General features: G+C 55.8%; 2 protein-coding genes across 5 annotated transcripts in view; one reads left to right on the top strand and one right to left on the bottom strand.

The window, feature by feature from the left end:
- The window catches only part of Dot1l (DOT1 like histone lysine methyltransferase), a 51,281-nt gene extending 39,243 nt beyond the window's left edge, over positions 1–12,038 (top strand). For 2 of the 4 annotated variants that reach the window (XM_004654911.3, XM_045134891.1), the window contains 8 exons: positions 249–395; positions 2,682–2,808; positions 5,134–5,717; positions 6,027–6,232; positions 6,918–6,982; positions 7,344–8,261; positions 8,837–9,467; positions 10,173–12,038. In XM_004654911.3, coding sequence (XP_004654968.1) covers positions 249–395; positions 2,682–2,808; positions 5,134–5,717; positions 6,027–6,232; positions 6,918–6,982; positions 7,344–8,261; positions 8,837–9,432 — 2,643 coding nt within the window. In that variant the 3' untranslated portion in view covers positions 9,433–9,467; positions 10,173–12,038. The remainder of the gene's footprint in view (positions 1–248; positions 396–2,681; positions 2,809–5,133; positions 5,718–6,026; positions 6,233–6,917; positions 6,983–7,343; positions 8,262–8,836; positions 9,468–10,172) is intronic. The other 2 variants (XM_045134890.1, XM_045134892.1) reach the window with 2 other exon arrangements.
- Positions 12,039–12,357: 319 nt separating this feature from the next.
- Plekhj1 (pleckstrin homology domain containing J1) lies at positions 12,358–14,442 on the bottom strand. The gene is made up of 6 exons (XM_004654912.2): positions 14,000–14,442; positions 13,840–13,907; positions 13,705–13,771; positions 12,974–13,064; positions 12,820–12,883; positions 12,358–12,748 (listed from the first exon to the last, which is right to left on the bottom strand). Exons 1-6 carry the CDS (start codon positions 14,091–14,093, stop codon positions 12,638–12,640), a joined length of 495 nt encoding a protein of 164 aa, XP_004654969.1. The 5' UTR covers positions 14,094–14,442; the 3' UTR covers positions 12,358–12,637.
- Positions 14,443–14,581: the final 139 nt, after the last annotated feature.

Below are 14,581 nucleotides of genomic sequence, written 5' to 3' on the forward strand. Positions count from 1 at the left end.
TGGCGGGGGGGGTGGGGGAGGTCTGTGAGGCCTGGCTGCCCCCAGGTAACAGGCCTTGGAAGCAGGGGGAAGAGAGTTGGGAAATGTCCAGAGGGTGCTCAGCATGGGGTCTAACAATGCCCATTGCCTGAGAGCTGCTACCACTGTAGGACCAAGAACCTCATATGGACTGTCAGCCTTAGAGGCCCTGAAGATGGCTTCTGGCCTGGGTCATGATTGGGCCTGGGTGGACATGTGTATATTGGCAGGTGGTGAAGGAGCGTACCTACAGCAGTCACGGGGAGACCATCACCAGCCTGCCCGTCAGCATCCCACTCAGCACCGTGCAGCCCAACAAGCTGCCCGTCAGCATCCCTCTAGCCAGCGTGGTGCTACCCAGCCGTGCCGAGCGGGCGGTGAGTGGTGCCCGTGGACTGTGGGGGGGTGAGAGTAGTGGTTGGGTGCACCCTTGGTCTTAATAAGTTTTGTTTGATGCTGTGTGTGGGGGCGGTATATGCAGTGATGTATGTATTGATGCAGTGGCCTATCACTAGTCTGCAGCAACCAGAAGAAAACATCAGCCATCCTCCTCCATCTCTCACCTGCCTGCTTTTCCTTATCAAGTGTCTCATGGATTCTGGAGCTTGCTGTTCTTTAGCAAGCTCCAGCATTTCTCTAGTCTGCTCCCTACAGGACTTGAATTACAGATTGTGTGGCTATTCCCTGCTATTTCTGGGAGTTCTGGAGGCTCCCTCAGACCTTCCGCTGGTATAGGTAGTGTGCTTAACTGCTGAGCCATCTTTCCTCGTACCTTGATCTTGATTCTGTGGTACCCTGTTAAATATTGCTGCTGGTCCAGGGCTGACGGGAATGGAGCCACACTAATCCTAGCTAACTGAGAGTGGATCGCCGGTGTGCGTGGGGGTCAAAGGAGGTGGCAGGGTATAGAGAACCCCTTAAGTTCTGACTGGCATGTGCCAGAAGTGGCTTCTAGTGGCCAGTGGCACCATGGCTTTCTTTTTTCTTTTTTTAAGATTTATTTTTATTTATTTATTAGAGACAGAGAGAGGGAGAGAGAGAAAAAGAGAGAGAATGGGTGTGCCAGGCCCTCTACCCACTGCAAACAAACTCTAGATGTATGCGCCACCATGTGCATTGGGCTTACATGGGACCTGGAAAATCGAACCTGGGTCCTTAGGCTTTGCAGACATGTGCCTTAATTGCTAAGCTGTCTTTCCAGCCCTCTGTTTGGCTTTGAGATAAGTGTTTAAGTAGCTCATGCTGGCCTCAACTCTCTATTTTCTTAAGGGTCACCTTGAAGGCCTGGTCCTCCTGCCTCTACCTCCTGAGTGCTTGGATGGCAGGTGTGTACTACCATGCTAGCCCATGGGTCTCACTGTAGCCCAGGCTGACCTGGAATTCACTCTGTAGTTTCATACTGGCCTCAAATTCTTAGTGATCCTCTTACCTCTTCCTGCCAAGTGCTGGGATTAAAGGCGTGCCCTGTAGATGAATGAGAGGGATCCTCTGACATGTTCAGATAAACTGCCCTGGGCAGCTGTTCCTCAATCATCCAAGCTTGTTCCAAGATCCTTTTTCTTGGCATGTGTAGTGTGTGTGGTATATGTTTGTATAGTGTGTGCACAGGTTTGCAGACATGTTTGTACTGTGTACCCCAGAGGTGACTGTCAGATGCCCTCTGTCACTCTGTGTACACTCTCTCACTGAACCTGGAGATGATAGTTTTGGTTAGAACAAATGACCAGTGAGCCCAAGCAATTGTCCTGTCTGTCTACCACAGTACTGGGGTTACTTATGGGCGTGGTTACGCACAGCCGCTTATGTGGGTCTTGGAGACTGAATTTGATTGGTCTCTCAGGCCCTCTTGCTTACACAGGAAGTACTCCTAACTGCAAAGCCGATTTCTCTAGTCCTCTGCCTTCTTTACTGAGAAGAGTGCTTTCACCTGACCCAGAGCTTGTTGATTGGTCTGATCTGAGGACCTCGCCTGTGCCTCTTGAGTGCTGGGATTGCAGGAAGGCCACCACGCCTGCCTGGCATTCTAGGTCCGAATGCTTTCTCATTTTTATTTATGTATTTGAGAATGACAGAGAGAAAGAGGCAGATAGAGAGAGAATGGGCGCACCAGGGCTTGCCAGCCACTGCAAACAAACTCCAGACACGTGCGCCCCCTGGTGCATCTGGCTAACGTGGGTCCTGGGGAATTGAGTCTTGAACTGTGGTCCTTAGGCTTCACAGGCAAGCACTTGACCGCTAAGCCATCTCTCCAGCCCCCAAATGCTTTCTCAACAAGCTGCCTCCCTAGCACTTTTTTTTTTTAACTTTTTATTTATTTATTTGAGAGTGACAGACACAGAGAGAAAGACAGATAGAGGGAGAGAGAATGGGCGCGCCAGGGCTTCCAGCCTCTGCAAACGAACTCCAGACGTGTGCACCCCCTTGTGCATCTGGCTAACGTGGGACCTGGGGAACCGAGCCTCGAACCGGGGTCCTTAGGCTTCACAGGCAAGCCCTTAACCACTAAGCCATCTCTCCAGCCCTCCCTAGCACTTTTCTTGTAATGCAGTGCAATCCTGCTCTTGTCCTTCCTTGTCTGCAGCATGCCTGGCCGCCATCTCTGTTGGACACCTGCTGTTCTTCCTTGTCCCGCTGACCCTGATGTGGTGGGTTTTCTCTTACAGAGAAGCACTCCCAGCCCTGGGCCGCAGACCCGAGACTCCTCGTCCACGCTTGAAAAGCAGACTGGTGCAGTTGCCCACGGTGTAGGGGGCACAGTGGGGAGCAGGAGCCTCGCCCCAGTGCCCACAGGTGACTGGCCCAGCCCAACTCAGCCTCTTCCTGCTACTTTTTAAAGAGGGTGGGGTGGGTCTCAGTGAGGACTGGACTTCTGCTATGTATTTGCCACCCTATGGCTGGAGTCTGCCAACCTGTGCTGACACAGGTGAAATTGGCAGTTACTGTTTGAGGAGAAAGAGGTGGCATGTCCCTGGTATAGACAGGGACACAACACAACATTGCCAACACCTTCATTTCTGGCTCTGGGAAAGGGGCTCTATAATTGATAGCATGTTGCTGCTGGAGATGGCCTCTCCATCTGCCCAGCTATCATCTTTGGTCTGGTCTAGCTCTGTGTGGGACACTGCTATCAGGAGTTCCTGCCAGGCTAAAGCCTCTAGAGATGTCCTGACCCAATATCTGGGGCACTGCAGGCCTCTGGAGGTCTTTGATCCACACCACACAGTTGCCCCGCGGCTAAGTGAGCAGTAGGATATGTAGCAGTAGGATTGGGAATGTCTTCTGATGGTGTATGTTGCAGTCAGGTTTGCACTGTTGGCAGAAATCACCTGACCAAGAGCAGCTTGTGAGAAAAAAAAAAAGGTTTATTTTGGCTTACAGACTCAAAGGGAAGCTCCACAATGACAGGGGAAACAAAGGCATGAGCAGAAAGTGGACATCACCCCCTGGCCAACATAAGGTGGACAACAGGAGAGTGTGCCAATCATTGGCAAGGGGACACTGGCTATAACACCCATAATCCTGCCCCAATAATACACTGCCTCCAGGAGGTGTTAATTGCCAAATCCCTATCAGCTAGGAACCTAGCATTCAGAACACCTAAGTTTATGGGGGACACCTGAATCAAACCACCACCGTGTATTATCCCAGGCGTCAAGTGTGAAGGGAAATGGAGGGACAGGACTCTGTCACTGCTGGCCACTGAGCCTTACCATGCATGCCAGTGGTGGTTCACTGCACATGCTACCTCACGTATCCTGCCCCAACACACGCGAAACTAGTCTCCAGGCTCTTGTTCCAAGAAATTCCAAAAGCACATGGCCCTAGGGTGGATGGATCAGAGATGGGGCCAAAGCATTTGTGGCTGACATTCTGGGATCTTCAGGTGAGGTGGACAGGAGGGAACAGTAGTCATTGGGAACAGTAGTTAGTGGGAGCAGACCCTCACCCTGCCTGTAGCTCCAGCCCACTCACACCTCCCCCTGCTATGAGGCTGCTCTGGAACTGCCAGGTCCATCCCACTTCCCAAGCTTACCTGGCTTTCATGAGAGAGAGAGAAAATGGGCACGCCAGGGCCTTCTGCTGCTGACATAACTCCAGACACATGCACCACATTGTGCATCTGCCTTTACATGGTTACTGGGAAATTGAACCTGGATCTTCAGACTTTTTATTTTTAAATTTTTTTTTTGGGGGGGGGTGCTGGTTTCTGAGGTAGGGTCTCACTCTAGACCAGGCTGACCTGGAATTCACTATGGAGTCTCAGGGTGGCCTCAGACTCATGGTGATTCTCCTACCTCTGCCTCTCCTGAGTGCTAGGATTCAAGGTGTACGCCACCATGTCCATCCTTTTTTTTAAAATATATTTTATTTATTTGAGAGAGAGAGAGGCAGAGAGAGAGAAAGGAAGAGAATGGGTACACCAGTGTCTCCAGCCACTGCAAACGAATTCCAGATGCATGTGTCCCTTGTGTATCTGGTTTATGTGGGTCCTGGAGAATCTATGGGGATCCTTTGGCTTTGCAGGCAAATGCCTTAAATGTGAAACCATCTATCCAGGCTCCCCCTCCCTTTTTTTTTTTTTGTTTGTTTTTTCGAGGTAGGGTCTCACTGTAGCCCAGGCTGACCTGGAATTCCCTATGTAGTCTCAGGGTGGCCTTGAACTCAAGGCAGTCCTCCTACCTCTGCCTCCCAAGTGCTGGGATTAAGGGTGTGCACCACCATGCCTGGCTCTTTTTTTTTTTTTTTTTTTTGAGGTAGGGTTTCACTCTAGCCAAGGATGACCTGGAATTCGCTATGTAGTCTCTGGGTGGCCTTAAATTTATAGTGAGTCTCCTACCTCTGCCTTCCCAGGGCTGGGATTAAAGGCGTGTGCCACAACACCCAATACCAGTCCCCTTTAAAAAAAAATTTTTTTTTACATATTTTTTTGACAGAGAGAGAGTAGACATGCCAGGGCCTCCAACCACTGCAAAGGAACTCCAGATGCATGTGCCACCCTGTGCATCTGGCTTATGTGGGTCCTGGGGAATTGAACCTGGGTCCTTTGGCTTTGCAGGCAAGCATCTTAACCTGCTAACCATCTCTCAAGCCTGAAACCCTCCTTCTTGATGGCAGGTTTTTCCTACGCTGGCTCTGTGGCCATCAGTGGGGCTCTGGCCAGCAGCCCAGCACCTCTGACCTCTGGAGCCGAGTTGACTTCACTTGATGAGTCCCCCAGCACTGGAAGCCTCTTTGCCACTGTGGGACCGCGCAGCACCACTCCTCAGCACCCACCTCTGCTGCCTCAGACCCGTAATTCTGGCCCTGCCTCTCCCACTCACCAGCTCTCTGCTAGTCCCCGCCTGGGTGGAGTCACCCAGGGCCCACTGCCTGACGCCAACAAAGGGGAGCTGCCCTCTGATTTAGCCTTTTCAGACCCAGAGGGCGAAGCTAAGAGGAGAATCGTCTTCACCATTGCAGCTGGTGCTGGCAGCACCAAGCAGTCTCCTTCCACCAAGCACAGTCCCCTGACCACTGGCACCCGTGGAGACAGTGGGCAGAGCCATGGACAGGACAGCCGCAAGCGTAGCAGGAGGAAGCGTTCATCAGCCACAACTCCTAACGTGAATGCAGGAGTATCCCCCAAGCGCCGGGCCCTGCCAACAGTTGCCGGCCTTTTCACACAGTCCTCTGGATCCCCCCTCAATCTTAACTCCATGGTGAGAGCAGGCTGCCTCAGTACAGGGTGGGAGCACACCTCATTTGTTCAAGGCTGGTGGGTGTCTGGCTGCTTCTGCCCATGCACCAGCTGTTGGGGATTTCAGGGCGGCTTGTCTCATGGGCTGGGGCTCAGAGGACATAGCCAGGAATGAACTGTGTGGGATGTGGTGTGGGGACAGGAATTGGCTGAGGGCCTTGCTGGTTTGGACAGACATGCCCTGGTGTCTTGAGACCCTGGCTGGGAGTAGAAGCCTCAGTATGGGAGTCCCCATGGTCCATGTGCATCTGCTGTCATCCCAATCTTGCAGGTGAGCAACATCAACCAACCCCTGGAGATCACAGCCATCTCATCCCCCGAGAGCTCCCTGAAGAGCTCGCCCCTCCCTTACCAGGACCATGACCAGCCTCCTGTGCTCAGGAAAGAACGGCCCCTGAGCCAGGCCAATGGGGCACACTACTCTCCCCTTACCTCAGATGAGGAACCAGGCTCCGAGGACGAGCCCAGCAGTGCCCGGTGAGTGTGCATGCAGCCAGTGGAGTGGGGGCTGTAGCTCCGTCTACCCGCCTCAGCCTCTACAGGGCAGTGATGGACCTGTGCCATCACAGGCTCTTGCTGGGGCTGTCCTTGGTGGACAGTGGTGCCAAGCCTGTGTTTGTGTGTGGGTATCCTCACTGCTTGCCTGGGTCACCATGGTCTTCATTTGTGAGATAGGTGCCCTGTACCCTCTTCCTCAACCTTAGTGGGTGGGGGCATTCAGCACTCACCCACTTTTTCCTTGCTGTGTGTCCTCAGGGCGTGGGAGCTCTGTTAACGTGTTGCCCTGAGGTTGGCACTGCAGTTGGAAATGCCCACCCAGAGGATTCTGTGTTGTCTCTGGAATATGTCATGGTCCTGGCTACCTTGACCCACAGACTGGGTCACTGTTAGATACAGTGCCACCTATGAGCCATGCTATGACCATCATGCTCTGAGAGTAGGATAGGAAGTTCACACAGGCCACTTCCCAACATGCACACCATTTTCTTCATGCACCTCTCCCTCTACCACACACACACACAGCCTTGCCCTGGCTCTGTGCAAAGGGCTTCTACGTGGTGCCCCAGGCTCCTTTACACCTTCCCGTCCTTAGCTGTGTACTGCTGGGTCCTATGGCCTGTTGGAAGTGCTTGCATTCAGTTAATGTTTTCTCCCTTAATAGAATTGAGAGGAGGATTGCCACAATCTCCTTGGAAAGCAAGTCTCCTCCCAAAGCCTTGGAAAATGGTGAGTGACAAGTACAGCTCCTGGAACTGGGTGCTGGGAGGTCTTAATGCTCAGGCAACCTTGCCTACAAGATTGTCTCGGGCACTGAGTGAGTGTTGTGTGGGGCAGACTGCTGGGCTGATGTCGTACTGGTACCTGTGTGACTGCTGCGTCCTGCCCACTTCCTTGGGAAAGTTGGGACCTGTGGCCTTCAATCCAGGGAGCCCAGTGGTGTGATGTGCCATGGTGGCTGCAAGTTGCATAGCCCTGTGTCTCCTGTCTCAGCCTAGTCTCAATATCTTGCATGCATGTAAAACACCTAGTGCTGGTTCCTTGCTCAGCTTGGAGGGTAGCCTCAGAGGCCCTACCTTCTTCCCTCTAGGTGGTGGATTGGTGGGGAGGAAGCCGATGTCCACAAGTGAGCCTGTGAACAGCAGCAAGTGGAAATCCACCTTCTCACCTATCTCTGACCTTGGCCTGGCTAAATCTGTGGACAGCCCACTGCAGGCTGGCTCTGCCTTGAGCCAAAATTCCCTGTTCTCCTTCCGGCCAGCCCTGGAGGAGCCCACCACTGAGGCCAAGCTTACTGCTCACCCAAGAAAAGGCTTTGCTGGCTCCCTGTCTACTGAGGGACCTAGCCCGGGTGCCAATCCTCCCAATGGCCTGGCCTTCAGTGGGGGCCCATCCACAGACCTCAGTTTACATAGCTTCAACGATGGTGCTTCCCTTCCCCACAAGGGCCCCGAAGTGGCTGGCCTGAGCAACCCACTTAACTTCCCCTCGCAGCGTGGCAAGGAGGCCTCAGAGGCCAATCCCTTCCTCAGCAAGCGGCAGCTGGAAGGCCTGGGCAGCCTGAAGGGCGAGGGTGGCACAGGCAAGGAGCCAGGCGAGCTTGGCCCTCCCTTATGTGGGCCCACGGACAAAGCCACGCTGCAGCACAGCAGGGCTGGCAAGGGCGGCCACAACCTCTTCATCTCTGCTACAGCTGTCCCTCCTGGTGGCCTCCTGGGTGGCCCCGGCCTTGCCACTGCAGCATCCTCCACAGGCAGCACGACACCTGCCACACAGGCGCACCGGCCATTCCTGGGAACCTTCACACCTGCGCCCCAGTTCACCCTGGGCCCCATGTCCCTGCAGGCCAACCTTGGCTCCGTGGCTGGTTCTTCTGTGCTGCAGTCCTTGTTCAGCTCCGTGCCAGCTGCTGCGGGCCTGGTGCATGTGTCATCCACTGCAACCCGACTGACCAACTCACACACTATGGGCAGCTTCTCCTCTGGGGTGGCCGGCGGAACTGTTGGAGGTAGGCAAAGGTGGGCCAGCCTCCCAGGGCAGGATTCCAGTTGCAGGCAAGACTCCTCCACCTCCCAGGAATGGAGGTCTTCACACATTCCTTCTCAAGTACTCTAGGGATGCACAGCCTCATTGTCCTTTCTCAAGCTGGCCATTGTTGTAGTGTGTCTGTGGGCCCAAGCCTCATAATATGCACCTCTTGTTTCCAGAAGACCGTCGTGTACGCAGCTAGGGCATTCCTCTGCCAGGGTGTCCCTATTTGAGGTGACCACCCATGTGCCCTGTGGCCAGTTCATGGAAGCTGGCCTTGGGCAAGAATGAGCCCTAAAGCACCTGTGCAGACTCAGGGTGGAACGCAGCCCTGGCCGGGCGGGCTTGCAGAGTCCTGGCTGGGCAGGGGCGGGCAGGTGGGCCCGAGGGGCGGGCCTCGGCCTGCAGGTAAGTGTCCCTGTGGAGCCTGCTGCCCGCTGCTTGTGCTTATGCTCACTTGCTCACTGACGCTCTGCTTCTCCCTGTTTGGTGACTGCTTCTCTTCGCTTCGGCTGGACGTGCCTGTTAAAGCTGCCTTCTCTCTCCTGTTTGCAGGTGTGTTTAACCACGCGGTGCCCTCCGCCTCTGCTCACGCGTTTGGAGCTGGTGTCGGCGGCGGGGCTGTGTGTAGCAGCGCTACGCTGGGCCTGAGCTCGCTGCAGGCGGCAGCTAGCAGCACCCCTGCCTCTTCCTTGCAGGCCGCGGCCTCAGCTGAGACTCGGCCGCCCCCTCCACCTCCCCTGCTTCCTCCTCAGCACCTGGGCCGGCACCCTGTGGGGCCACCCATCCTCCACGCACCTCCACCTAACGTCACCTTGCCTCCTCCACCTGCGCTGCTGGCCTCTAACTCCGAGCCTGTGCTTCTACAGAGCCTTGCCTCCCTCCCGCCTAACAAAGCTTTCTTACCCCCCTCCTCTGCCGCCTCTCTGCAGCCTGCTAACGCCTCTCTGTCTGTCAAGCTCGCCTCCCTTCCACACAAGGTCTCCCGTCCCTCCTTCACGGTGCACCACCAGCCCCTGCCCCGGCTGGCCCTGGCACAAGCTGCGCCCGCCGCCCCACAGGCCAGCTCCACAGGGCCGTCTGCTGTGTGGGTTTCCCTTGGCATGCCGCCTCCTTATGCCGCGCACCTTTCGGGGGTTAAGCCTCGCTAAAGACCTTGCTTAGCTAGCAGTTCCTATGCTGTAAGGTAAGGCTAGAGCAGATGAGGTGGTTCACTCGGGAAAACGAGCCCCTCCTTTTATCCAGAAGACAGCCAGCAGGCTCAGCAGAGGCCCAGGGTCATGAGCTGTGGAGTGGGGAGGCGAAGAGGCAGGGCTGCTCCATCCCTGTGCGCACGGGCTCTGCATGGCCCCAGCAAGCAGCTGAGAGGACAAACCTCTGTGGTTGGCCAGGGCAGCGCAGCCCCACATGAGGCCTCTGGCCTACAGCAGGCTCTAGCCCACCTGCCAAGAGATAAGGGTGGGTGAGGCTTTGGGCCATGGCTAGGAAGGGCTGCCTGAGGCACCATGGTCATTCCTCAGCTCAGAAAAGGGCTTTCATGGTCCATGGTGGCCCCTAGCCTTAACCATCTGCACGTCCCTGGGTGGTGTGGAACCTTGCTGGGCTGCACTCCTGACTGTGAGGACGGACGAGCCTGCTGAGTGAGGAGTCAGGCGGCAGCCAGGGCTGACGCAGTGACCAGCTGTCTGGCCTCCTGTGGGCATATGGCAGCCAGCCCAGGCACAGTGCTGGTTAGGCCTGCCACACTCCATTTGCCAATGGGAGGACTTCTTATGCCCTGTGGGGTGGCTCAGCCCATGGTGGGTGTGCGCCGAGGCAACTTTTGCCTACCTGGGTAAGTGCCGACCTTCTCTGGACTAATGTGGCTGCTCTTCCTCCGACGTGCCCACAGGTAATTAGGACTTCTACCTCAACCGCGACCTATGCAAGGACGGTGTGGACCAACGCCCGCTACCAGTGCCCGCAGCCTGATGGGCTCCTGCTCGTGGCAGAAGGGAGATGCCGGGAGCCCCACTGTGAATCAGCGGCACCACAGGAGGTGCTGGGCTGGTCCAGTTCGTACTGTCGATAGTTTAGATAAAGTATTTATCTTTTTTTAAAAAAAAGTATAAGCAATTCTGACTTACTTTATTCCATCAAAGTCGTCCAAGGCAACCTCTTGAGACGTCTGTGTCTGAGAGAATCTATAAAGACTTAGCCCACGCATGGGCTGGCCGCCACGAGGACGCCACCTTCATCCCGGTGCTATCTCGCCTCCAGGCCTGCGCCTGCCTCCACCTGCGCTTCGGTGCTGTCCCGGATGTTGACCAACGCCAAAAGATTCTCAGAAGTGCCCGCCGCTTGCTCCTGTACCAAAGGTGCGCCCGACTCGGGGCTCCGGCCGTCACTGTGAACGGCCAGTAGTTGGCCCTGCGGCTCTGCCCTGCCTTGGCATGGGAGTGCGGCGGGCACAGGCTGGGCTGGCAGGACGGACCCCGGTCTGGCTCTGAGTGGTGCTGACAGGCTTGGTCTGTGACTCCAGGGTTCAGTTGGCTCGTGTGACAAGTGCATTTACTCTTGTATCCCTTTGCTAGCCAGGTGACGTGGGGCTGGCCACTGCGGGTCCCCTGGCATCTGTGTATAAGAGAGTCACACTAAGGAGTGACAGTATTTTATAGAGATGTGAGGAAAGTTTATAAATTTCATAGACTTGACCGCATTTATTTTTAGATTGTATAATGCACAGTGAACTTTAAAAAAAAAAAAAAAGAAAAGTGAGGAGGAAAAATCCTTTTATTTATTCAAATGCACAAAAATGACTCAGGCCCCAGGGACCCTGCAGAAGCACAGCCCAGACCTGCATCACTACATCCACGCAGGTTCCCAAAGCTGCTGGGGACCACTGCTCTGGGTGTGGCAGCAGAGGAGCCAGGGCTGGGGCAGGGCCCTTTGGGCTTGCTGAGCCTGACTTAGGTTGGGGATGTGGCTGGGCTGGAAAGTAGGACTTGTTGGACCCTGCCCCACCCCAGCCACTAGTCCTGAAGATGGTGCTGGTGACCCTCCCCTTCCCTCCTTGTTGGTGCTCTTGGCTGGGCCTTGTAAGTGCCCTGCCTCATTCCTGTGGACCCCTGGGGCTGGGGGCCACTGCGCATTACACAGCCCCCTAGGGCACCACAGGGATGTAGGGCATGCACAGTAGACGCTGGCCTGGAACAAACACTCCTAAGCAAACACTGTATGCCACCTGCCTCCCCAGGCAGCCGCTGCTCAGGCAGCACAGGACAGGCCTTGGTAATGTGTGGACGCCTGCCTGCTCTGCCACCACATCCACCGTACTTGAGTGTTAGGAGATGAGACACTAGTGGCTCTGTTCCCTGCACTCCCAGATCCCCACACTGAACAGACTGCAGGCTGCACTGCTGTAGCCAGGTTCTAGCTCAGGAATGACAGGAAGCTCTGCGGACTCGGACCCGCTCCCCAAACTCTCCCTCATCCTTCATGCTCATCCACACAAGGGAACTATTTAAGCTTCACCTGACACCCAATATCCAGCCATAGGAATATCCACCAGTTCCCAACCTCACCTAGCGCAGCTTCCCACCCAGCCCCACCTTCATCTGAAACCCTGTGCCACCTTACTTGTCTCCCATCTCCCAATGGTCTGTTCTTAATGGATGCACTGTTCTGTTTCATCCCTTGCCCTGTCCTGCCCCTTCCATAGCAACCCGCTGCATTGTTGCACCTCCAGGCACTATAATAAAAGCTGTTTTCACTTGGACTGAATGGTCTTTATATGCATTGTCACTGAGGGGTGGGCTTGCCTCCTGGGTTTAACAGCCTCCTGTCAGCAGGCCTGTAAGTGTTGACAGTGGCAGAGAGGACCCCTTCCTGGGGATGGCCATGCTTAAGACTTTAGACTGAGCTAAGGACAATGTTTCAGTCCCCACCACAGTGGGAGACTCCTGGTCTTGTCTTCCAGAACTCCCAGTGTCTGTTCTGGGTGACAGCACCCCCATAATGTAACTGCCCAGCCTCTTCCCCTCCCTAAGAGATGTCTGGCTACCTGGTTCCCTCTCCCGACTCAGTAAACCAAATGCTTTGGAAAAGAGGTACCTTTATTACAGGGCAGGCTTGGTGCAGTAGCCTGCCCCATCAGTGGGGTTCATGGCTGGCTGAGGGGGACCCCTCATCATTCACAGCTTCGCCTAGCTTTGTACATTCAGCTGGTACTGAAGAGCCGCACCAGGTTCAGTCCCAGGGTGTGGGCAGTAGCACGGAGATGGCAGACCTGTGTATTCCAGGACTTGGGTTCGGGGTGTCTAAGCCTGAACAACTCCCCATAGGAAAACCCAGGGTGGCTTGGAGACCAGGTAAGGGTCAGTTCAGCGTGTCTGGCTGGGAGTCTAGGCAAGCTGTCCACCCATCCCTAGGAAGGCTCTTCAGCTGGAATCTGGCCTCCTCGGAGATCCCAAACTGCTCCAGCGGGTCCTGTAAAGTGCACAGTGGCTGTGAGGGGAGGGGGCCAGGGAGGGCTACCCCGCCCCTCCAGGCCCACACACCTTGCCTGTCATCTTCTGGATCTCATGCCGGTAGAAGATGAGGCTCCTTCGCATGTACTCATAGCTAAGGAAGAGGCCAAGTCGTTGGTCATATTCCCCATTTCTACCTAGCTCCCAGCTGTCCCTTGCCTCCCGGTGGTCCCCAAGACCCCACCTGGCCCTGCGCAAAGCCTCCGTCCACTCCTGGCACTGCTCTTGGCTCCAGCACTCGAAGTGATACTTCCTCTCAGGGTCCTCCAGGAAGCCTGGGGGAGGGAGAAGGGAGCCACCAGCCGTGGGTCCCCACCTGGACTCAAGCCCAGCTTCCTCTCACTAGGGTTTCAGACTGCCTGTCCTCTGTCCCAGTCCATCTGCCTGTCCCGGATTAGTCCTAACCCTGAATCTGTGAATGGGAACCTATTGGGAAATGAAGTCTTTGCAGATGTGAACGGTTGAGGGAGTCAATGAATCCTAAATTCAAGGGCTGGTGTCATAAAGGGGAGCAAAGTCAAGTATGGTGGCTGACACTTTTAGTCCCAGGATTTGGGACGATCGCTGGGAGTTTGAGGTCAGCTTGGGCAACAGTGAGACCCCCGCCTCAAAAGGAGGAGGATCTTGTAAGAAACTTGGGCAGACACAGGTAAGCCAGAGAACCCTAAAATTCTCCAGGAGAGGTCTTCCCCACACGACCTTGGTAACCGACACTTTGTGCTGTCCAAAAGCACCAAGTCCGTGGTACCCTGAAGGACAGCGTTCTCTCGACATGACTGAAGGGTGGAGCAAACGACGCACCCAGCTAGACCAGGTCCCAGTGTCGTTTTTGGTGACAGCTGGTGCAGGGCTGGGGGCGCAGAGAACAACAGAGGACAATCAAGGGGCTCTGGGGACCGGGGTCCGTCCACTTACTGATGGAGAAGACGCAGAGCTCTTCTTGGACCACTTTGCACCGCTCCAGCAACAGGGCTCCAAGGGGCTGCGCGAGACACTGCCGTGAGCCTCGGCCCGCGCGGACCCTTTTGAGCCCCCACCCCTCCATCCTACCTCGGCCTCGTCCGTGCGGAAGTAGAACAGGAAGTTGACCACCAACTTCACCAGCCGCCGCTTGGGCACTGCGGGCAGGCAGAGGGCGGGCTCAGCACGGCCTCGGGATCCCCGCCTACCCGGATTCCCAAACCCGGGACCCGGCAGTGACCCCGCTCACCGCTCCCCTTCTTAGGACCCCGCATGCTCAGCTCGGCTGCCATCTCAGCCGGCTGCCTGGACAGCGCCCGCAGCTCCTTCTCGTTGTACCGCATCCCGAACTAGGACCGGAGCCAGGGCCGGGCCCGTCCGCCTTTACGGCGGCCCTCTGTCTCCCGCGAGCCCCGGCTGGCGCCACAAATGTCTCAGGGAACCACCTGGGCTAGTGCGCCTGCGCACCGCAGGGTCGGCCATCCCATCACCCGCCTGTGCGTGGCGCTGGCGTGCGAGTTTCGAGTGGGAACTACCCCCGCGCTCGTGAGGGAGACCGGCTGTCCTTACGTAACCGTGAAATACACTAAACACCGGGTGTCGTTAGATTCTCAGCACGTCCCCACAAGCGAAGCTCACTCTGGGGCCAACAGCCCTAAAAGGTGAGCCCACCATAACGGAGAAAACCCTCTCTCGCGAAAGTTAGTATCGCGAGACTTGGAGCGGGCCGAGAGCTTGTTGAAAACGTTACGTCCACGTTCACCTAAGTGTCCAGCCTACATTTTTTTCAACCCCGCCTCTTTTTCTTCACGTCCTTTGAGCGGCTGCCAGG

The sequence above is a fragment of the Jaculus jaculus genome, chromosome 15 (assembly GCF_020740685.1).
Source record: "Jaculus jaculus isolate mJacJac1 chromosome 15, mJacJac1.mat.Y.cur, whole genome shotgun sequence".
Taxonomy (NCBI): Eukaryota; Metazoa; Chordata; class Mammalia; order Rodentia; family Dipodidae; genus Jaculus; species Jaculus jaculus.